Genomic DNA, 24,092 nt, shown 5'->3' with positions numbered 1-24,092 from the left:
GCCCTGGAAATGCCAAAAGTTGAGGGCAATCATGTCTCCATGAGTGGAGAGTGGGCAGGTCAGCAAGGACTGGAAAGGGCCAAAGAAGATGCATGGATGAGGGGAGCTTGAGTGGGGCTTCAAAGGGCGAGGGGCGGGTGGGTGCGGAATGGGAGGGGTGGTAGCAAAGGCTGGAAGGCTCCGTGTGTCATGTGATTCCCAGGGGCAGAGTGGAATTGCAGCAGGAATGCAAAGTTAATTCGATGGGGACCGAACAGGCTCCCTATTTTGTTTGGAGCCGTCACCAGAACTGGTCCTGCATGAGTACACAGGAGTCTGGGGGTGTTTGATCTGTGCTTCAAATTAGTAGAGAAAGCACACTGTGTGCTGGGCTTTGCACTCCTGGGACTTTGGAAATGCATAAGGCTCTGGTCTGCTTTTGGGGCTACTTTGGTGTAGGATGGACCAAACCAGAACCTTTGCGAGCTTGGCACAACAGTGGGCAGGCGGCTCTCTCCGCTCACAGCAGCCCTCCCTGCAGACACACCTGCCTTGGGAGCTGTGCCCTGTCCCCTGGGAGCTGGGAGGTGCAGAGACAGCTTCCTTTGGAGCAGCCAAGACTGGGACACGTCCATGCCCTTGGGAAGCTCACAGTCTCCCCTGAGATTCTCACACTTCAGCTGCATCAGAATTACCTGGAGGGTGGGGCCCCACCTCCAGAGTTTCTGATTCAGCAGGTCAGGGGCGGGGCCTGAGAACCTTCATGTCGAACAAGTTCCCAGGTGACGCTGATGCTGCTTGTCTGGGGACCACACTTTGAGAACCACACGTCTAAGATGGGGTCCCAAACTTTGGATGCCTGAGGGTCCTCTGGGCCAAGTTTCTGGAGATTGTGATTTTCGTAAGTCGGTCACGTACTGGGGTAGATGCCTGCGCGCGGACGACGTCCCTGGGGATTGGGGTGTTTGTGAGCCGTTGGCATATAGATGGGGCTGCTTGCTGCTGCAGCTCCCCAGGTCCCGCCCCTGGAGAGCTGGATTCTGGAGCTCTCTCCAAACCTGCGTCTTTAACAAGCACCCCCGTGACCCTCACAATGGGCCAGAGGACACTGGCAAGGTGGGGGAGAAAGAGTGGGAGTGGGGACTCCTACTTCACCAGGGAGGAAGCATCTGTTGCCGCTTTGTCAAGCCCTGGTTGTCTCCCACCCCTCCCACGGCCCACCCCCCATGGCAGCAGTGCAGCCATTAGCGTGACTCCAGGAAGTGCCCTTTTGTCCATTATGTTGTGCTTGGCGCTTAGTAAGTTGCCCACACCCTTCGGTATCCTCAACTGTGGAAATGCCCAGCAGCTGTGAGGACAATTTCGACCTTGCTCAAGCTCTCAGGGCTGGGTCTTGGACCTTCCAGTGTTCCCTGCCCCCCAGCTTCAGCTGTTGTTGACTGTTTCCTTGGGAAGAGGCTCAGTGAAACTGTTTGCAGCATTTTCAATCCTACGTCCAATCTGCAAGAAAGCAGAGATGCTGTCCGATGGCTAGTGACAGGCGGATGCTCAGGCACATATGTGATCCCGGATTCTCTCTTGTCTTTCCTGTGCGAGACTTATGCAACCTGCCGGACTGAGTCACCTCCCCTCCCTCCCCTCCGTCACCCCAATACTCAGGAGACTGAAGGATGCTAAACGTGGGCACTTGCAAAACTGTGCCGTTTAAACAGGATCTGGTTTCCTAAGCAAGATGTTCCAGCTCCACTCCATGCAATCCTGTGACTAGTACTTCGGGGAGAGTCCTCCAAGGAAGTCCCAGAGACTGAAGGGAGGTTTAAGAGGTCAGAGGGGAGTTGAAGAGGGCAAAGGGCAGTTTTGCTGCGAGGCTCTATTTTGGGGCAGTCCCAACTGTAGAACACAGAGGGAGGGTAATCCAGACTCACCCAGAAAGCAGAAGCCTGTGCATGTGTGTGTCTTCCCTCCGCCCCAGGCAGAACCAAGGGATGGGGCTGGGGTGAGCGCTCAGGATGGGGAGCAGGTGCCAGCCTGTCTCGCCCCAAGATGAGTGCAGTCCCTCCGTTTCTGCATCAGTAAAACGAGAGGAAAGTGTCTCTCCCACACCCTGCAGAGCGCCGTCTCAGAGGATGCGCAGTACTCCAGGCTGGCTTCCTGGAAGGTCTGCCATCACTGGGCTGCCGGCCGGGCCCTGCCCAGTGACAGCGGCTAGGAGCAGGCACCTCCCCCTCCCCCCTCAGGTGGGGAACCCGCCTGGAGAAGCCCGAGAGGACTCTAAGGGCAGCGGTGGGTCAGGAAACGAAAATGCTTTCTGACCTTTTATGTGTATTTTTACGAATACCCTGGAGGAAGTGGGCAGCTGGCAGGGGGCCTCCCTCGGTGTTATTTTCATGGATGCTTTTTGTCCTTGCTTGGCTTTCATGGCGTCCTCAACGGCACCCGAACGGACGATGGGGAGGTAGAGCCATGCTTTGAGAAAGCAAGGGGCTCCAGGGCCAATAAACAAGTGCATACTTGTCCTGCTGATCCTTGTCACGTGGTGTCCCATCCACCTAAGTTCAGGCGGAGGGGGCGGCCAGGGGCAGGTGTGCTGCGCGAGGTGCGGCTGCTGGCCGGCTGCACAGAGCGCATGCGCGGTGGAGGCGGGTATGAAGGATGCGCGGGCGGAGGGCGGCCAGAGCCAGGGCCCCGGGCTTAGGTCCACCGGCCGAAGTGCGAGGCTCAGCTCCACCGCTGACACATGGATTGTGTGATGCTGGGCAAGACACACATGTATTTCTTTGTTTCAATTTCTTTATTTAAAAAACGTCAAAATCTCCTGCCTGCCAGCCTCGCAGTTACTGGGTTCTAGTGCCAGGGCTCGCACACTGTCTGTAAACTGTTAGGTGAGAAAGAAACATTTTATAACCAGCCAGCTCCACTCTGCAGAAAAGCTCTGAGTCAGTGTAGCTGCTCTAAAGTGTGAAGGTGGAGAAGATTTTGACGGATGCCCGAGGAGCAGCCGTTTCCCGCTGTCTTCCCTGGAGTCTGAGCCACTCACTTGCTCCCCTTTTTTGGGGGGGGGGGGTGGGCAACCTTGGTTCCAGCACCACCTGTGAGCTCGGTTCAAATTAGGGCAGTTCTTCCCTATCTGGGTGCTGTGACCTCTTTGATGAAGTCTGTGGACCGCTTATTAGGATAATGATTTTTTTAAAAAATATTTTATTTGTTTATTTATTTTTGGCTGTGTTGGGTTTTCATTGCTGCCCATGGGCTTCCTCTAGTTGCTGTCAGCAGGGGCTACTCTTCATTGTGGTGCGTGGGCTTCTCATTGAGGTGGCATCTCTTGTTGCGGAACATGGGCTCTAGGCACGCGGGCTTAAATAGTTGCAGTATGTGGGCTCAGTAATTGTGGCTCTCAGGCTTAGTTGCTCTGAGGCATGTGGGATCTTCCTGGACCAGGGATTAAGCCCGTGTCCCCTGCATTGGCAGGTGGATTCTTTTTAACCACTGTGCCACCGGGGGAGTCCCAAGGACAGTGTTTTTAAAGGTATAAAACACTCTGGATTGCAAAGCAAATCAATTGAAATACAGTTAACAAATTTTAAAAAATTGTGCTCTGATTTTTAATGTGTTTGGTAATAAGACTCACCAGCAGTTCTGATCACCACTCTAATTTGAAAGTAGTGATGGGCAGTCAACGCTAATCTGAGATTCAACACTATTCTGAGATTTCTGGAACAAAATGTAATGTTACATCAAATTTTACATGTGCAATTTCCAATCCATGACCAAGTCCCAGGTTATGTCTGTGCTGTTTGTTGGGTCCATTCATGATGGAAGGAAATGCTGATTTTTAGTTGGAGATTAGTGAAAATATAAATGTCATTATTTTCCTATGTAGCTTCCAAGACCCCTAAATTCTGTCCATGGACACTCCCTAGTAGGACCCCCTGAATTAGAGCTTACTTACCAGGAATGTCTAATGTCTCCCTGGCTTCTTGCAAGTGTGCTGTGCATTTCTTTCCCTCCCTCCCTCTCTCACTTCCCCACTATTTTTCCAGCCTGATACAAAACATCCCTTAATAAATATTTCTGGAAGGAATGAATTCCTTCGATTATAGGCATGAGGGGAGCTTGTGTCGTGAGCCCCGTGCTGTGTAAGGTGATGATAAAAAAGAGCTCCACCATGACTCCTGCTCTCCATGTGGAGCTCTGAAGCTGGAGTATGGTCCCAGCTGGCCAGGGTTGGAGGCAGCTGAGGAGGAGCCCTGCAGTAGAGCTCCCGGTTGGAATCCCAGTTCCAGGCTCACCATTTGTGTGATCCAGACACCTCTTTTTTTTTTTTTTTTAATTGAGGTATAATTGACATATTATGTAAGTTTCAGGTGTTCAACATATTGATACATTTCTATTGTAGTATGATTGTCACTGTAGCATCAGCTAACAGCTCCACAACATCCCATAATCATCATTTCTTCTGGTCCCTGCTGATGTCTCAGTTCAGAGGAGAGGAGAGCAGGAGCTACCCCATGGGTGGTCCAGATCAATGAGCTGATATCTCAGGAGAGCTAAGAATATTTGGCACATGGGCAGGGTGACCAGTTGTCTTATTTCCCCGGGGTTTTCTGAAGGGACTGAGTTTCTCTGGACACTGAACTTCCAGTGTTAAAACCTCGACAATCCCAGGCAAATGTGGATGAGTTGGTCACCCTACTGGGTGCTCAACAAGCATTACCTACTGTTACTTTCTGGGTTGGTGTTGCCAGGGTGCGTGCAGGAGGAAAGGAAAGGGAAGTGATGTGGAGGGTGGGAGGCTGCCAGCCTGACCTTCAAGGGAAGGGAGCCCTGTGGGATTCTGATTTTTTTCACAATTAACTTAAAAGGATGCTCACCCTTTGTGACCTGATTTAAAATCCAGAGCCTCAAAAAAGGGAAGACATAAAGCCCAAACCACAGAACCCCCACATGATGAATGGATGGGTTGAGAGGGAGCCCTGGGTACCAACCACATGGACCCTGCATCACCATGGACCTCCCTGCCTGGGGTTCTCGGGCTTGGATATTTTGCTGTAACATCAGGCTGATTGGTGACTAGAAATACTTTTGTTTACAAACCCACAGGTTTTGGGATCTTTATGCCAGTGTTGTAATATCAGGATTCTATTCTGTGGGTGTATATTTTAGTGGATTTGTTGCAGTTTATACCCACCCCCACCTGCAGGTGCTGTTAGCTGGTACTGAAAGCTAGAAAAGTCAATATTCTAATCTTTGCTTCCTGAGCATATGAACACTGGGTTCATGAAATGCAGATCTTTCTCGGGTACAAAGCTGCTTATACATTGTGCATATGGGACTGGGAAAGATGTGAAGCGGCACTGGCTGGGAACTATTAGAGCCCTTTTCCACATTTTCCAATTGATGGTGGAATTTCATTGTTGCCTTTAGAATTAATTTCATCACCTGTCTCTTTGGGAAATAAATGACCATCTCACTGCTCTCTGTACATAACATACTTGTTGATTGGTTCTGTCTTCTGCTTCTGCTGCCCTGTCCACCTTTCCCATACAGCACGATGGGGTCATGAAGTTAAACCGCAGGCGTTTCCCCTCACTGGCTCGCAGAGGTCCTGAAGGATGCTTTAGACAGCGGTTTCCAATCCTTCCTGACGGTAACCGAGAAAAGTTTAGCAAAAGTGTATATATATATATACACGTATACGTGTGTGTGTGTGTGTGTGTGTGTGTGTAATTGGGGAGGTTTCTGCACATAATACTCACCCTTAATGTACACATGTGTGCTGACGTTTTCAGTTCTAGGCCCTGTGAGTATGTTTGTATACATGTGTGTTTATAGCATATGCATGTATACACCTGTAAGTGTGGCTGAAACAGTGTAACGTGACACACTCACCCTACATATGCTACACGTTCTGACATATTCTATTCTATTCCACCCTCATTTCGTTTTTATCTGTTGCTGTCTGTGACATCTCAGTTGATTTCATGGCTTACTGGTGGGTTGCGATCCCGTACAGATGGCTGCTGATCTGTACAGATCTTACAGGCGTGGGCAGGATGCAATGAGGCTTGGGGTGCAGCCGAGGAATTCCTGGGGTGGGGTGGGGTGGGCCTGCTTCTAGTGGCTTCTGCCTTTGGGCACCTCCCCCTTTCTCTGTCTGCCTGTTTCCATCAGACTCATTTTCTCTTTTAACCTCAGGCCATCAGTCTAATTCCTCGCCCCTAAGGCTGCTTGGTTTCCATGGGGTCCCCTCTGCCCAGGCCTGCGCTGAATTCTCTTTAACCTCCCCTAAGCGGCCAGGTGGGAAAGGCCTCTGACTGTTAGCGCCTAGCCTCACGGCTGCTACAGATGGGGTGGCTACCTCCAGGCAACTCTGTGAAGCTGCTCAATCATCACCGTTTTACAGACTGGGAAACCTGCCCCCTCCAGCTCGCTGACTCACCCGGCGTCCAGGTCCTTCAGCAAGTAGGGGAAAGGGCAAGCATCTCCAGCCCAGACCTGCCTGGCCCCCAGGCCTGTGGCTTTTCCTCTCTGATCCACCCAGACTCTCTTTGCCTTTTTTGGAGACTGCGGTTTAAGGGAAGAGCCCTGGCAATGTCCTTGGAGGGAGGATGCGCTCTTCTTTGTGGGAAACAACTCCTTAGAATTTGATTGTCAACTTTACCCGAGTTAGGGAACTTTCCAGGAAGTCATCAGATGTGAAACTGATTTTGCTTTAAAAAACACCAGGAGGGATAAAGGCTGTGGTCAGTGTTCCTTTGTTTTCCTGCTATTTCTTTGTTTCCTTGCCTGTTCTCTTTGTATCTGCATGTGGTGGGGGTGCCTGTTGATATTTGACTGGTGGGATGCAGGTGTGGAAACATGCCGGGAGGTTTAGGTATTTCTGAGGAAGCAAAACACTGTCCAGCCCCAGGATAGGCTGCCCGGTGTGGGCCATGAGCTTCCTGCTACTGGAAGTATCCAACTTGCCCAAGGAGACCTCCTGGAATGTGTGCTTTGGAATACCCAAGATGAAGCATGGTGCCTGTATACAGTCAGAGTTCAATAAATGCTTGTTGGTTAAATGAGTTTCTGGGCTTGGGTGTCTCCTTCCTGTCCTGATGAATCTCAGACAGGGTGAATGTTAGAAAAGATATCGAGGGATTTGTCAATGAATTCATCAGACTTTCATCTTCAAAACCAGCCTAGCCAGAGGGTGGCCACCTTTCCCCAAGCTCAACTCAGCTGCTCATGTTGGGGACACATCCCAGGACTTCAGATGTTTCATAATCAGGAAGTTCTTAAGGTCCTGTCTCAGGTCCCTTATGCCACGAGTGGAGTCCACTTCCCTTGGCATCCTCCCCGGCACTGGAGACATAATTGTTCCTGTACCCATATATGTATGGAACGTGCATTCTGACCTGTCCTGTCCTGGCTGGAGGGGGCCCATCTTTCATGGGATGGAGCATTTGGAAGAGGTCACATCCTTTTGTGCTTGTCCTGGAGCCGAGGTTGGCACACTCTAGCCTGAGGGCCACATCTTGCCTGCTGCCTGTTTTTGTGCGTGAAGTTTTATTGGCGCACCATAAATGTTTTACGTATTGTCTGTGGTTGCTTCATGCTGCAAAGGCTGAATGGTTGCAACAGAGACCACAAGGCCCACCAAACCTAAACTATTTGCTTATCTGGCTCTTAGAGGAAAAGTTTGCTGACCATTGATCTACAGTATAAAGATTCAAGATAAATGTTGAAATAATCAGCAGATATTACATAGAATACCCTAAAATGTAAGGTCTCAGCAAGGTCTGCTGTGAAATCAAAATGATGGGGTTGCAGAGCAATTTCATCCTTAGGTAGAGACCCCCAAAGAATTGAAAACAAGAACTTGACAAGAACTTGTACACGGACGATCATGGCAGCATTATTCACAAGAGCCAAAAGGTGGAAATAACCCAAATGCCCATCAAAGGACAAAATATGACATATCCATTCAACAGAATATTACTCAGTCATGGTGAAGGATGGAGTACTGACACATGATACAATGTGCATGAACCTTGGAAACATTATGCTAAATGGAAGAAGTCAGATATAAAAGGTCATATATTGTATAATTCCATGTATATGAAATGTCCAGGGTAGGTAAATCCAAAGAGACAGAAATAGTGCTTTCCAGGGGCTGGGGGTGGGGAGGAGAAGAGGGAGTGACTGCTTAATGGGTGTGGGGTTTTGTTTTGGGCTGATGAAAATGCTCTGGAACTAGATGGAAGTGATGGTTGTATAACATTGTGTATGTGCTAAGTGCCACTGCATTGTTCACTTTCAAATGGTTAATTTTATGTTATGTGAATTTCACCTCAATTGCAAAAAATCATGGGGATGCCTAAACAGTATGATACATCCCAGAGGGGCATCTGTAGCCTCCGAGTGCTTGGTGTGTGAGCCTCCCCATGTCTGCTATGTGTTTGTGCTTGTGCATCTATAATGATCCTGTGTCCCTTTCAATGCTACACCATATACGTGGTTTCCTCAGGGCAGAGTCCTATTAGGTAGGCAACCAGAGTCTCATCATTCCTCTTCAGAATTTCTCCATCATGTAGATCCCATTAATTTCCAATTAATTTCCCAATTCCAAACTTCATGGTCCTTAAAGTTTCCTGCAAAAGCGATAGTTGCTTAGACAGAAGCCTAGTTTCCAAAATGCATCCATGTTAGATATACATACATTTCTGGGAGGTGTAGCAGGCAGGGAAGGCAGAGAATGGGGTGGAAATGCATTAACACAAATGGTATCGTTGCAGGGTTCTGAAAGGGACAGGATGGTGATGGCACTGGGACCTCAGAGAGGAAGTACCTGTGGACAGGTAGCATGAAGACAAGGGAGTGGTAATTTGTTGAAGGGATGCTTGCTGCCTTGTGCAGTTTTGGAGGCACCATAACACGATAGCTACATGCATGGAGTCCCTGAGGTTGTATAGTGCACAACCTGAGCAACTGTACATGGTGGTCTTGGGTGAAAACCAATTCACCAGACTGATTAACTTTGATGTTCAAATTATAGACTCACCTGAGATCATCTCATCTAACACTCTTATTTGAGAGCTGAAGAAACCAGGATCCTAAAAGGTAAGTGCCGTATCCAAGGTCACATAGCAGAGACTTTGAATCAGAATTCTGTCCTTCTCTTCTGATGACATTTGTATGATGTAATCACTGAAGAGATTGGTGTAGAAATGGAATGAATTGGAAAACCAATGTTCAAAATTTCTGCCCCTGAACTTTGCCTGGACAAGACCTTTAAAGGGTCACTAACATTCAGCAGAAAACACTTGAATTTCACCTTTTGGTTTTCTTTCTTCTTTTGGTTTTCTTTGTTGGAGAGAGAACTAAGTAAAAAACCAAGCCAGCTCTGGGCCTTGTTGAGTAAAGGAAGGGTTAGTCATGGGGAGAGGACAAGGAAAGAGGTGTGTCAGAATTCAGAGAGAAAGGCTGGGAGAAAGAGGAAAACGGAAAGCTGTGTGTAGAAGGAAGGGAGAGCAGAGACTGGAAATCCATTGTAGCTGATGGTAGAGACTTGGTTCTACATAACACAGCTTGGGAATCAGCACTGGTGGGAAGTCAAATAGCCCAAATCTGCAGGTCCAGGGGCTTTAGGAGAATCTCCAGCCTGCCTTCAAGTTGCTACAAGCAACAACTGGCCTTTAAAAGGCGCAGCGTGGCACTTGTTAGTGGTGAAAGCATTTAGTGTAGGCTGCTTCCCTGTCTTTAGGTGCACTCACCCTCAGGACCTGTTATATAATTTGTGGGGCCTGTGCAAAACAAAAATGCAGGGCCTCTTGCTCAAAAATTAAGAACGTCATTGTGGCAACAACTGTTTTGAAAGAAACACGGCGCTCTTCTTACTGTGGGGCCCTGTGTGACTGGTCCTGTCTGTTCTGAGCAGGCTAGGATGATTATTCTCATTTCAGGTGGAATAACTCGATCACGGACAGGCACTGAGATGGGTTTCATATTTTGAACTACAACATATGTATTAGATAAACAGCAACAGGGAATTCCCTGGTGGTCCAGTGGTTAGGACTCCACTTTTCCACTGCGGGGGGCACGGGTTCAATCCTGGTTGGGGAACTAAGATCCACAAGCTGTGTGACGTGGCAAAAAAAAAAAAAAAAAAAAAAAGATAAATGGCCACAACAGAAATGTTTCAGCTATGTGGAAAATGCCAGAGTTGAGTTGCCTACTAGGGCACTTAAGTTTCTGCCATTCATCGTGTGAATATCAGTGACTTAATGCCAAAGAGTGAGCCTCATCTTTTGGCCTAGCTTTGTGGAAATTCTCCTAGCCTGCCTTGTGGCACCAAGTACACATCTTTTCCAAGGAGCCAGAAGTATTCCGAAGATGCTCCCTATCCAGGGTTACCAGATAAAATACAGGCTGCCCAGTTGGAGCTGAACTTCAGAAAAACAACCAATAATTTTTTTTTTAGCATAAATATTTCCCAAAGAGTACATGGGACATACTTATACTAAAACATTACCGGTTATTTATCTGAAATTCAAATTTAACTGGGTGCCCTGTATTTTTATTTGCGAGATTGGCAACTCTATTATATCTAATGCGTTTTCAGGACACTGGACCATACGTGGGAGCTGCCAAGTCACTGGTGTGGGTCTGGAGCCCCAGCTGGGCTGACATGTCTGAGTGATGGAAGAGAAACCAGTAACGGGAACTGTTGGAATTCTGGTCTGTGTTAGTTTCCTAGGGCTTTTGTAACAGAGTACCATAAACTTGGTGGCTTACAACAACAGACATTTATTCTTTTACAGTTCTGGAGGGTAGAAGTCTGAGGTCAAGGTGTCGGCGGGGCTGTGCTGCCTCTGACAGTGCCGGGGAAGGATCCGTCCAGGTGTCTCCAGCCTCTGGGGCCCTAGACGGTCCTTGTCTTGTGGCAGCATAATTCCAGTTTTCACGCAGTGTTTTTCCCTACATCTCCCCACACAGCTCTCCCTCTCTGTGTGTCTGTGTCCAAATTTCCCCTTTTTATAATGATGCTGGTCATATTGGATTAGGGTCCACCCTCATGATCTCACTTTAACTTGATTACCTCTGTGAAGTCCCGATCTCCTAACAAGGTCCCATTGTGAGGTCCTGGCATGTCTTTGTTTGGGTGGCTATAACAGAATACTATAAACTTTCTCACCATCTGGAGGCTGGAAAGTCCAAAATCAGGGTGCCTGGTGAGGGCCTGATTCCTGGTTCACAGATGGTGACTTCTTGCTGTGTCCTCACGTGGTAGAAGAGATGAGGGGGCTCTCTGGGGTCTCTTTATAAGGTCAGTAATCCCATTCATGAAGGCTCCACCCTCATGACCTAATCACCCTCTGAAGGCCCCGCCTGCTAATATCATCACATGAGGGTTAACGGATTTCAACATGTGAATTTTGGGCAGACACAGACAATCAGTCTATAGCATAGGCATTAGGACTTCAGCATATCTCTTGTGGGGAACACAGTTCAATCCATAACACAGCCCTAGGACTGTCCAGGGACTTTCCTTCATGAGACTTGCTTAGATGGCTTACATTCGCAGGGTTGGAGAGCCTCGCTGTATCTGGCCTGTGAACAATCAATCTTAACTGATGACAGTTCAAAGAGTGACAGCCACAGCCAATCCAGGGAGCTCAAGTCACAGGAAAGCAGCTCATCAGAGGACAGGCGTGGAGAGGGCCAGGGCCACTTGTGGAGAGGAGAGCGTGTGTCTGCTCCACACTCCAGCGGCTGGGTGGACATGTGGAATTTCCAGGGGGACGGGTGAACATGCACACTTACTTCTGCAAAGTAAACATTTCTGGAAACACTTGCTTCATGGAAGCGGCCCACGCATTTTGCACAAAATGTTGCACAAGCTTTGGAAGTTATGGGTGGAAATTGTTTGCAAAATTCTTTGGAGTCTCATAACAAATGTTTGCCTCAGTTTTGAAGCTTAAAACAAACAACCCATCTGTTTCGAAAATGGTTATATATAAATAGATAAGCAACGAGGATCTACTGTATGGGATTGAGAATTACACCCATTATTTTGTAATAACCTATCATGGAGTATAGTCTGCAAAAATATTGAACTACTATGCTGTACAACTGAAACTAACACAATATTGTAAATCAACTACACGTCATTAAAAATGTCACCTAATGAGATGTTCATTTTCAGCTGAACCTGTAAGAAGGAGGAGCCTTTATATTCTATGCACAAGTTCATCACTAAAGGGATGTTGCCTATAAGCTGAAATTATACAAAATGCCCATCTCTGGGAACCCTGCCTCCCAGGTAATGAGCAGGAAACTACAATACCTTTGTTTAGCTCACAGGAAACATCCTGACCAGGCCCACCTGTGAGTGGCTACAGGAAGGAAGAAAGTCACACATCCCCTCCTGAGTCTGTTCACAACTGAGACTTCACCCCCTCCCCTTTCGGTGTGACAGAAGCCTGAATTCTAACTCAGGTTCTCTGGAACACAAGTCCACCATCATCTCGGTCTGCTGGCTTTCCAGGTAAAGTCACTATTCCTGCCCCAACAACTCATCTCTTGATTTCTTGGCCTGTCATGCAGCAAGAAGTACAAGCTTGGATGCAGTAACAAAAGGGACAGGAGAAGGTATCATTGGGAAAAAAGTACCGAATGTTGGATCATGTTGGTCAAGCAAAGCATCCGCGGAGGACTCCAGTCACCCTTGTTGCTTTTACCAGAAATGAGGGTGATAGCAGGTTAGATAGTATTTTGTTGGATAGACTTAAAGATCAATTTAAAGGACGTGCCTCTGACACCTGGAACTGGATATGTTCAGTTGAAGGCCATCGTGATAATCTTCAAAGAAAGTCTTGATGAGCCTGAGGGATGACTTGTGGCAGATAAATATCTGGTCCCATCAGCCCTTTCCTTCTGCTTCTAGTGAGAAGAGATGGGATGACAAGACCATTTTGACAAGCTGATAAACTGTGCGGATTTTCAAAAAAGAGGCAATCAGATATAAAATGGTCTTTGAGAATACTTCCAAGAATCACAGCTTTAAAGTTTGGGGAGTTCTGTAGATCAGGGCTGCCCAAGAATCTGAACCCTTTCGTTGTCTAAAATTTTCTAGTGGCCACATTCCAAAAAAGGAAGCAAGAAACAGCAAAGTTAATTTTAATCATATAGCTTATGTAACCCAATATATCCAAAATATTATCATCACATCATATATTCACTATAAAAATGGAGACTTTTGCATTCTTTGTTTTATTCTAAATTAAAATCCAGGGTGTCTTTTATACCTGTAGCATATTTCAACTCTCAGCTTCAAGCAGCTACACTTCACACTTGGAGCACTTTCTGGCTAGTGCTCAAAGCCGCACAAGCTAGAGCTACCATATTAGATGGTACAACCCTAGATCTTTTTTCCTCAAAGTGTGGACCGGTGGTGGCTGCATCAACTAGGAGTCAGTTGTCCACATAGAGAACCTCAGAGTCCACCTACACCTGCTGTGTCAGCACCTGCCTTTTAACCAGATGCGGCTCTGTGGTACATTTCACCTGCCCAGACCCCGTCACCTTGAAGCAGAACTCTTCTTTGCAGAGAGGTGAGAAGGCGTCTCTCTCCCAGCAGCTACTCTCCAGTCCCCAGCTTCTCCTCACCCTGGACTCCGGGCTGCCCTTATGTTGAAGCCTCACTGCCCTGGGCTCTCTGGGAAAGGTGCCCCCTCGTATCTGATGGCTGGTGATGAAAGCTGGCCCACAAACAGCAAAAGAGAAATGTTCAATTTCCTCCTCCTCCAATCGGGGCCTCAGCCGGCTGGACTTTGGTTCAGGACATGTGACAACAGTGAATGGACTGTCATTTGCTGTTAGCCCGGAGGCAGAAGGGAGGCTGCCCTGGTGCGTGAAAAGCCACGTCTGTGTCCAAGCTCACGGAAAACTGGCTCTTTCATTGTATCTGGTGGAGTCAGTGAGGTGGGTGGGTTGTCTAAGCTTCTGCTTTCCTGAGGAAGGATGCTCTTCCCTGCCGGAACTTCATGGTAAGGTTTTCTCCCCTACGTGGGTAAGTTTAGATTCCCATATAGGGCACCCTTGTAAATTGCAATTCCATGTTGTGAAATTTGTTGGAAAGTCGGCTGTGACTTTGACTCATTCGCTTAGCTGATCCCTGGGTAGATGAGGTCACGGCAGATGTGCTGTGGTTGGGAAACGAAGTCTGGTGGGGAGATACCAGGGTCTCCCATTTGGGATGATGGAGCATGTAAATGGTGGCCTCCCTCAATGTCAGAGTGGGGCCGGGTGCCTGCGTGTGGCTGCCGTTTTATCCCTGCGCCCTGAGCTGTCCACAAAAACGAGAGGATCTGGAGCCTAGCTCCTCAGCAGCAAATTGCTTAGCCTCTTGGTGTCTCTATTTTTCCATCGATGATATGGAATTTACATTCCTGGAGGGTCTCTCCTGAGATTGGAGAAGGCATTTGAGAGCCACCCAGGGAGAGAAGGAGAGAAGTGCAGGCCCTGGGAACAAGACACATGCACAGATGGGATACTGGGATGCGGGGGTGATAACCTCCAAACAGGAAATCCAAGAACCTCCCAAATCCAGATTTTACCAGAAAGGTCAAATCATCCTCAGGCAGTATAGAGAAAAAAAGAGGAAAACAAAATTAAACAAGACCAGAAAGAAAGGCAAGAGATAATAGAGAAAAAAATCCAGCCAGTCCCTCCTAGAATATAAATGACCCTGTGGGATTGGACCAGGCTGCCGTGGGCAGTAGGAACATTTCCAGCCCTTCTGAAACTTTTGAGGCTGGTGGGTAACATAACCTTGCTCAGATCTCTGTGGGTATTCCTTTCACATGACTTTAAAGAACGATTCCTAAGAAGCTACTGGCATACAAATTTCTTTTACACAAACAATCCACTGGAAAACGAGTTCCCTGCTGTAGGAGGTGGCTCAGGGCAGGGTCTCTGAGGACACGGGTGTCAGCAGAAATACTGCCAGGCAGGTTCCACCCACGGTGCAGGGACCGAAAGCCTAATTTCTCATGGAGAGAGGCATTAGAAGAATGTGTAGAATCCTCTGCACCATATCTTCCTCCAAAACAGAAAAGGTGAAAAGCCCAAGTCATCTCTGGACAGAAGTCTCTAGAACGATGGTTACCTAACCATAATTAACCAGGCTCTGTTCCTTTGGGGACATCCAGGTAGTCAAATTTGTGATATGACTATGAAATGACTTTGGTAATGCTGTGGGGAACTCTGGAAGCACAAATAATTCCTTAATTCCATGATATGGTGCCTTATTTTAAAAACCAAGTGATACCTTCACTGGGTGTGGATTTGAAGTGCTAAGATGCACTATGGATGGCACTAGCCCTTCCCGAGAGAATGTTCCCCAAACACACAAGAGTATTACTTCAAATGACTCATCGTTTTCTACTCCTAAAGATTAAAATATATACGTTTTTCCTAATTATCCAAGGTATATATTGTAAAAACCTGGAAAATTAGAGGGTAGAGAAAAGAATGAAATTTACCCTAATAATCCCACCAGCCAAGGTAGCTATTGTGAACATTTTGGTTTAGAACATGCTGATTTGTATAACTTGGATCTTACTGGGTTGATTTTAAAGCTTTTTATTGTGAAAATTTTTTTTTTTTTGGGGGCACACGAGCTTAGTTGCTCCACGGCGTGTGGGATCTTCCTGGAGCAGAGATCGAACCCGTGTCCTCTGCATTGGCAGGCGGATTCTTAATCACTGTACCACCTAGGAAGCCCTATTGTGAAAATTTAAAAACATACCGAATTTGAGAGCAGTTTATCATGAACTGGAAATACTGACAATAATCAGAATGTGGCCAGTCTTGTTTCTTTTAACTGCTCTAATCAACTCCCCCCCCCCCCCCGCCCCCTGCAAATTATCTTGAAGCACTTTCCAGGAAACATATAGTTTTATCTCTGAATATTTCAGTATGTAACTGAAAGATAAAGAAAAGACAGAGAAAATGTGTATAAAAACAGATGATTGAACTTGGTGTACCCCCCAAAAAATAATAAATAAATTAAAAAAAAAAGAAAAGGAAAAGACAGAGAACTTAAATAGTATCAATAAAACCACAATACCATTACCTCATCTAAAAACAATGACAAATTTTTAGTCAAATTAAAATAAAAAATTTAATCACCAAATACCCAGCCAATGAGTCAATGTTTACATTTCCCTGCATGTCCTGTGGATTTTATTTCATTTTCAACAGCTTATCTGAATTGGAATCCAAACAAGTTTGGTTCATTTAGATTGGTTCATGCATCTCTCTCTTATTATTAAATATTTTAGTAATTTATTTATTGAAGAAACCAACACACTTGCCCTGTAGTTTCCTAGGGTCTGGTGTTGCTGATTGCATCCCCAAGATTTTGTCTACCGTGTTGCCCTGTTCCTTCTTTTTCTTACCCATTAGTAGTTATTGGTGTCTTCCAGCGAGTCTTCAGGCTGCAATGTGCTCTGAGGGAGAATCAGCTTCCCGAGAAGGGGCGTCAGCAGGACCAAGCTGGCCGCATGTCAACAAGAAATTCCAGGTGCGATCATCCTGCAGGTGACTTCTCCCCTGAGGAAATAGTCACCACTGAACCCCGTGCTTCTCTGTCAGGAGAGGCTGCAGACGTAGGTGCACAAAGGGAAGAGTGGAGGCAACGTTCTAGAACATTTATAAGGTGGGGGTGAGGGGTGTGTGTGTGTGTGTGTAAAGCACTGGGATAACTGCCTTACCTCTAGGTTGTATTTTGTTGGTTGAGATATAATTAGTTTGGTGCTGAAATTTGGAAAATTTTCTATTATTGATGGAAGGTATTTTAGATTAGTTGTAATCAAGTTTCTATGTTTGTGTGGTGACGTGGGAGGAACATTGGTCTGCATTTGGGTCTCAGCTCCACCACCGATGAGCGGTCTCAGCAGCCCCCTTGTGCCTCCCAAGCCTCAGTTTCTTCATCCATAAAATGGGGCAGCAACCCTCGATGACCTCACAGCACTGCTGGGGGTGGACAAGGAGAGGGCATTTGGGAAATGCTTTGTGAATCTGAGGAAAGAAAAGCACAGTCCCTGCAGGCTACAGATCGGCGGGTACTCTGACTTCTTCCCCACCCGCAGTATCTTTTTAACACTTTCCATGTAATATGTGTTCAATAAGCCTTTGCTGCATTACACTTAAAAATTTTTTTTAAGTGAAACATTCTTCTTTAATTTTAGTAATTTTTCTTGCCTTACAGTCTACTTTATCTAATAATAGTGTAGCTATTCTGGTTTTAATTTTTGTTATTGTTGACAATATACATATTTGTGTATGTATTGCACGGCATAGTTCTGTTCTCTTACTTACATTCCATTTTCTCATAACTGTAATTCATTTTGTTATTGTGGTAACATATACATAACTTAAAAGTTGCTGTTTTTACCATTTTTAAGTGTACAGTTCAGTGGCATTAAGTATATTCACTTTATTGTGCAACCATCAGCACCATCTGTGTCCAGAACTTTCCCATCTTCCCCGATTGAAGCACACTAAATGCTAACTCCCCATTGTCCCCTCCCCCAGTCCCTGGCAACCACCATTCTACTTTTCTATAGATTTGATACTCTGGGGACCTCATATACGTGAAATCACATTATATTTGTTCTCATGTGATGATTTACTTCACTTAGCATAAGGTTTTCAAGGTAGTATTGAAATCCTAACATTGCGAAGTCTTCCAACCCATGAACACAAGATGTCTTTCTTTTTACTGGTAGTTTCTTTAATTTCCTTCAGCAATATCTTATTCTTTTTGATGCTGTTATAAATGAAATTGTTAATTTCCTTTCTGGATTGTTCATTGTTAGTGTATAGAAATGCATCTGATCTTTCTGTGATGATTTTGTATCCGGCAACTTTGCTGAATTCCTTTATTAGTTGTAACAGTTTTTCTTTGGTGGAATTTTTAGGGTTGACTATGGAGGAAATCATGGCATCTGCAAGCAGAGACAGTCACTTCTTTCTGACTTAGATGTGTTTATTTGCCACATTAAATCTTTATTAATTCCATTCTAGAACGTTCCCAAGATAGCTATAGGTCGGAAAAGGAGGAAGCAGAAGCTGGGCTAAAGACCATCCATAAAATGGTGTCTTGGTTCAGACAATTTTGACTGAGGGGCCTGCTTTAAATGAACATCAAAGCAGCTCAAAGTCTTAATTTGGGACTGAAATGCTTTCCTGTGTGTTCACTGAAGCTTCCAAAACGGAGACCATCTGGTCAATAAAGAAAGTACCAGGGAAAGCTCTGTTGCATTAATCGCCCAAAGTTCACAGACACTGGATTCTCAGCATCCAGGAGGATGGCTGAATTAGCATCGCCTCCTTTGTTGATAATCGGAACCTCCTTCTGAACCAAGCATCATTTTATGGTATTTTTCCACAAGTAAGATGGTCACATATAATTCACATAACTTTACATATAACAGGCTAAAAACAACAGCAATTATAATACGTGAATCTGAAACATTTCTTTGTATTAGAGGAGAGATTCGGGGAGAGAAGATGAAGTGTGATAGTAGATGGTGTCCTGGGATTTCTCTCCACATAACTGTGTCACTTATCTATGTCTGTAAGTGTGTGTGTGTGAGAGAGAGAGAGAGAGAAAGAGAATTTTGAGATTCACATAGAGGAACTATTTGAATAAGTCACCATAGATTAACCTTCATAACAAGCAATCCCAGTATGTGAGAGACTTAGAACAAGAGAATGTATTCCGTTCTCATGTGGATTCCAGTCGGTGGTGGAAATTTGGTGGAAGGGTGTCTGCTCCACAGCGTGATTCAGAAACATGGGCTCCTTCAGTCTTACGGCCGTGCCATCCTCCCAGGCCTCGGCATCCTCTCCGCTCAGCCAGTGGACGTGGGAAGAGAGCATATTGGAGGCTTTCTCAGGGTCAGACCGGGCAGTGGCAGGTGTTCCTTCTGCCCATGTTCCATTGGCCAGAACCTTCACACGCCCACCTGTTTGCAAAGGGGACCGGGGACCTGGTCCAGCTGTGTGCCTTGGAAGCAGAGGAGCCCACTGGGACACAAGGCATTCTATGTCATCCTCACCAACCTGCAAATTGGTAAATCAAACCATCCCGGGAGTGGGAAAATAATCTTTTTATTAAATCAGAGGATAGTGAGTTAGTATCTATTACATTTCTTTGGGATTCAGTTGTTTTTTGACACAGTAAAAAGACTTGTAAAATTAATATCTTGTTAATAAAGTTTTTCTCAGTGTTTGGTCAGGCTTCTTAGACCAAATTCAAATTTTCTGTATAAAGGTCTTAAGACATATACTTTTTTTTTAAGAACTTTTATTGAGATATAATTGACATACAATAAATTGCATATATTTAAAGTGTACAATTTGATATTTTTTTATTAGTAATGCATATATGGCAATCCCAATCTCCCAATTCATCCCACCCAGGTTGATCTGTACCTTTTTGTATATTCTGCATATAGGGGTTAATATACAATATTTGTTTTTCTCTTTCTGACTTACTTCACTCTCTATGACAGTCTCTAGGTTCATCCATGTCTCCACAGATGTCCCAGTTTCATTCCTTTTTTTTTTTTTAGGTGAATCTTGCTCTGTTCTATAAGACACTGAAGGGATCTTCTCAATATTTAAATATGTTAATATAACCAGTTATAGAAATCTAAATATAAAACCAATCTCCTATAGGGTTTGAGAAGGCATTCACCATCTCCCTGAAAAGTTTAACATTTCTTATTCAAGTTTAATCATCTCTTTAGAAGGGGAAAACAGTGATAGCACTTATTGAACTGGAATTGCTACCAAAATTCAAAAAGCTGACCATATTCATTTAGCCACAAGCCAATCTTATTTAAATCAGGACAGAAATATTACATCAGCTGTTCATGATCTGAAGTCTAGTGTATGAGATCAGTTTAAATATGGTACACATAAAAAGTCATGAGACATCTGTTTCGTAATAAATAAGGCAGTGGCCAACTATTACTCATTAGTAGCTTGTTTGAGATAGGCTATCAAGTCTGCCCTCTCTCCCTTCTTCTTAATGCCAGCGAAGATCATTTTTGTTCCAGGGATGTACTTCTTGGGATTCTCCAAATACTCCATCAGCGTCTCCTCTCCCCAGGTGATGCCTTTGTTCTTGTTGGCATCTGTGTAAGAGAATCCAGGAGACTGACCCGTCTTTCGCCCAAAAAGACCATGGAGATTTGGCCCAGTCTTGTGCTTGCCTCCCTTTTCCACAGTATGGCACTGGGCACACTTCCGAACAAAAATCTTCTTGCCCTTCTCAACATCACCCATTTTCAAATCGTTCTTTCCCGGTGCACGCCTAAGTGGGGGCCGCTGGCAAGCTGAACGTCCCGCTCTCTCAGCCCAAGGACACGCCCAGTTTCATTCCTTTTTATGACTAATAGTCCATTGTATATAAGACATATACTTTTTTTTCCCTTCCATTTTTATGGAGATACAGCTGACATCCAGCACTGTGTAAGTTTAAGGTGTACATGATGATTTGATTTGCATATATCATGAGATTGTGACCACAGTAGGTTTAGTGAACACCCATCATTTCATATAGATACAATGTTAAAGAAATAGAAGTCTTCCTTGGTGGCGCAGTGGTTAAGAATCCACCTGCTAGTGCAGGGGACACAGGTTCGAGCCCTGGTCAGGGAGGATCCCACATGCCACGGAGCAACTAAGCCGATGTGCCACAACTTCTGAGCCCATGTGCCACAACTACTGAAGCCTGCATGCCTAGAGCCCGTGCTCCACAACAGGAGAAGTCACTTCAATGAGAAGCCCCTTCAATGAGAAGCCCACGCACCGCAACGAAGAGTAGCCCCCACTTGCCATAACTAGAGAAAGCCCACGTGCAGCAATGAAGACCCAACACAGCCAAATAATAAATAAACAAACAAATAAATAAATAAATTTATTAAAACAATAAAGAAATAGAAAAAATTTTCCATGTGATGAGCGCTCTCAGGATTTCCTCTCTTCACAACTTTCATGTATAACCCACGGCAGTGTTAATTACTTTGATCATTTGTACATTACATCCCTGGTACTTATTTGTCTTACACTGGGAGTTTGTACCTTTTGACCAACTTCATCTAATCCCCCTCCCCACCCCTGCCCACTGGTAACCACAAATCTGATCTCTTTCTCTGTGAGTTTGTTTGTTTGTGTGTTTGTTTGTTTTTACATTGTTAAGAACTACAAAAGGCCCTAGATTTCACCCTACTTGCAAGCTAATAAGTCAGCCTACCCGTTTCATAGCAAAAGACGCAAAACTCCTGGGTCAGAGATGTCATTTGCCTCGTTCACTGCTGTCCGTGCAAGTGCCTAGAGCACACTGCGCAGCACAAAGAGGCCTCAAGTAATAGTTAGGAACGAATGAATAAATACATATTCATTTACTATGGATTTGTTAGTACTCAAAATAAATGACATGTACACACTACTATATTTAAAATAGATAACCAAAAAGGATCTACTGTGCAGTGCAGGGAACTCTGCTCAAAACAGAATATTCTCTTCTAACTGGGAGAAGAATTTGGAAAAGGATGGATACTTGTATGGGAATCACAGAATCATTTTGCTGTGCACCTGAAACCAGCACAACATTGTTAATCAACTATTTTCCAAAACGAAAGAAAAATTTAAAAAAAATAAATGAATATTTACTTATGTCAATGAATAATTACAGAACAAATGAATAAGGAAATATTATGACCTACTCTTATCAAACCCCCTTCTTCTGCTTTGTCTGCCGTTTCAGTAAAGACACTTGTCAGTTTCCCAAATCAAAAACCGAGGGCCACTCTCAACTCTCCCTACAGGAACGGAAGCGATCGCATGCACAAAAACACAGCCAAAAATGATTGTGAGCTATGAGCTAGCTCCTGCTGCCTTGATTCTGCTGTTGGCTTTAAGATGGAGGAAGGAAGGAACCGTGGAACGCAGGCAGCCGCTGGAAAGCTGGAGAGACAAGGAAACAGATTGTCCCCAGAACTTCCAGAAAGAACCAGCCCTGCTGAGACCTCATTTTTGGTGCTATCCAAGTCAGATGTCTGACCCCAGAATTGTAAGATGACACATCTGTGTTGTTTTAAGCCACTGTGTTTATGGTCATTTGTTACATCAGGAAATCAACAAACAGGAGAGAGGGGGCTCACCGGGAACCCACCCCTCCTGTTGGGAACTGGCCAAGGACTCTGATGATGTCCTGAAATGTTTTGTTTGTAGGATGAGCACGGGGGCGGGGGGGGGGGGGTGTTTCGTGGATGGTCGGGAGCAGGAACTGTAGAGCCTCTGAAAGAGATTTCCAGGCTAGGCTGGAAGGAGCCAGAAGGGAGCGTCCTGGTTTCTCTATCCTTGTTATTGAGACTCTTCAGTGTGTAATGGAAGGGTGTGGGGACGGGTGGGAAAAGGAGAGGTTAAAATTACCACACAGGTAAAAAAAAATTAGCAAACAGGTGCACAGCTGCGCAATAAAACCAAGCCCTCCTCCTGCTGTTGGGAGAAAAGAACTTTTCTTTGCAGGGGACCTTCCCAAATCATCTCACCTCCATGTGACTGAGATCTTGGCAGCATGCATGAAATCCATCTTCCTGGCTCTGTTATGGATGCTAAGAGAGTAGCTTTTTCTTTTTTTCCACTTTTTAAAAAATATTCTTTTCTTCTACTTCTCCCTCAAGGTTTCCCAGTGGAACTTGGAATTTAATAAAGGGGAAAAATGACAGATGAGACTTAAAAGTGGAATGTTCTAAATTTCTAAAAGGAGACTATCAAAAAGGAAAAATGTTCAAGTAGCATCCAAAAGGAAGCAAAGAGAAACAAATGGAAGCAAAAATGTAAAGTGGGATCTTGCAATAGACATGTGTGGTCAAGAATAGAGGGGCCCAAACGAGCATACAATCCATTGGTGACTCTTGTCCCCCAGAGAAGGATGGATGGATGGAGTTACAAGATAAAGGAAGGTTGAGTATTTCCCGTAAACATTAGAAAGTCCTAAGGAAGGATGCACACTTCACAAACCCAGTGGTTTGATTTTCCTGTTCTGATCCTTGGTCTTCTCTTCGATGTCTTTTCTCAAAGCTCCATCATATTAGAAAGAAGAAATGGCTCTTGGAATTCTGCACTTCCTTTCTCATTCTTCCCAAATGGCAACCCCAGTAATGTAGACTGCAGAGTCTTGGAGCACAAACCACTTTTTCTTCCACAGCATGGCCTTGTGGTATTTTGTGTCCTGTTCATTTTTCACCTGACTCCAAATACATATATGGTCCTTACCGTTGAAAGAGACAGTGTTTCAGATCTTACGCATGTATACATTTGTGAAAAATGCAGACTGTGTTGCCTTTACACCCAATGTTAAAGAACCTGTATGGACTTGTCGAGTGACTTTGGGGATTTTTATTCAGGAGTCATCCTCTCTAAACTTGCTTAAAAGTTGTGAAATGTGTCTTGATACTGGTAATCAGCCTGTGCCTTTGAGCTGACAAATGGCCTCAATACAAAGATGTTTCCAAACACTTGAGTGTAGACGGGTCCCCCGATGCCTCCCGCCACTCATTAGAGCTTTTATTTGCAGTTGTTTTTCAATCACTTATCAGTTGTGTTAATTACGCTCTCTTAATTTGTTAAAGTTTCGTATTTGCTGTCGTGTATAATCATAACATTGTAATAAAAGCCAATAATTTGTAGGTGATGGCAGATGGTAGGGCTCCAAATGGGTGCCAGAGAGAGAGAAATGAATTTATAGCTCACATCACAATATTTTTGTCTTCAAAGTTCCTTTCTTGTTCTCTTGCAAAATCTTTTTCTTCTTCTTCTTCTTCTTCTTCTTTTTTTTTTTTTTTGGTGTGTTTGTCTTGAGGACACGAGCCTTTGAAATAATTTTTCTCCAGGAAGCCTCTCCGGTGCCAACTCTCCATGACGACTATTGAAAACACCCTGAGATGTTTTATAAAAAAAACCCCAAACCCAATAATAGTGATAAAATTACTGGAAGCAAGAGTAGAGACCAGCCAGGGTAATTAAAAAGTTTCTGAGTAGCAGAG

The 24,092-nt window shown here is 45.0% G+C and overlaps 1 protein-coding gene and 1 long non-coding RNA gene across 4 annotated transcripts; one reads left to right on the top strand and one right to left on the bottom strand.

The window, feature by feature from the left end:
- The first annotated feature begins 613 nt into the window (after positions 1 to 613).
- Positions 614 to 23,793, top strand: LOC130830304 (uncharacterized). 3 transcript variants are annotated; one of them, XR_009047779.1, is made up of 5 exons: positions 614 to 880; positions 9,017 to 9,081; positions 16,452 to 16,684; positions 21,809 to 22,091; positions 22,728 to 23,793. It is a non-coding gene; the product is annotated as an uncharacterized LOC130830304 (long non-coding RNA). The 3 variants fall into 3 exon arrangements; XR_009047778.1 differs by having other exon boundaries at positions 16,435 to 16,549; positions 21,870 to 22,091; XR_009047777.1 differs by having other exon boundaries at positions 16,435 to 16,684.
- LOC130830303 (cytochrome c-like) lies at positions 19,612 to 20,404 on the bottom strand. The gene has a single exon (XM_057697472.1). It carries the CDS (start codon positions 20,323 to 20,325, stop codon positions 20,008 to 20,010), a length of 318 nt encoding a protein of 105 aa, XP_057553455.1. The 5' UTR covers positions 20,326 to 20,404; the 3' UTR covers positions 19,612 to 20,007.
- Positions 23,794 to 24,092: the final 299 nt, after the last annotated feature.

The sequence above is a fragment of the Hippopotamus amphibius genome, chromosome 10 (genome assembly GCF_030028045.1).
Source record: "Hippopotamus amphibius kiboko isolate mHipAmp2 chromosome 10, mHipAmp2.hap2, whole genome shotgun sequence".
In the NCBI taxonomy this organism is placed as follows: Eukaryota; Metazoa; Chordata; class Mammalia; order Artiodactyla; family Hippopotamidae; genus Hippopotamus; species Hippopotamus amphibius.
The sequence above is the reverse complement of the archived record's forward strand: the minus strand, read 5'-3'. Positions and strand labels throughout refer to the sequence as shown.

What these genes read in the sequence shown, in the direction of transcription:
- LOC130830303 (XM_057697472.1), bottom strand. Translation starts at nt 20,325, where the DNA reads ATGGGTGATGTTGAGAAGGGCAAGAAGATTTTTGTTCGGAAGTGTGCC.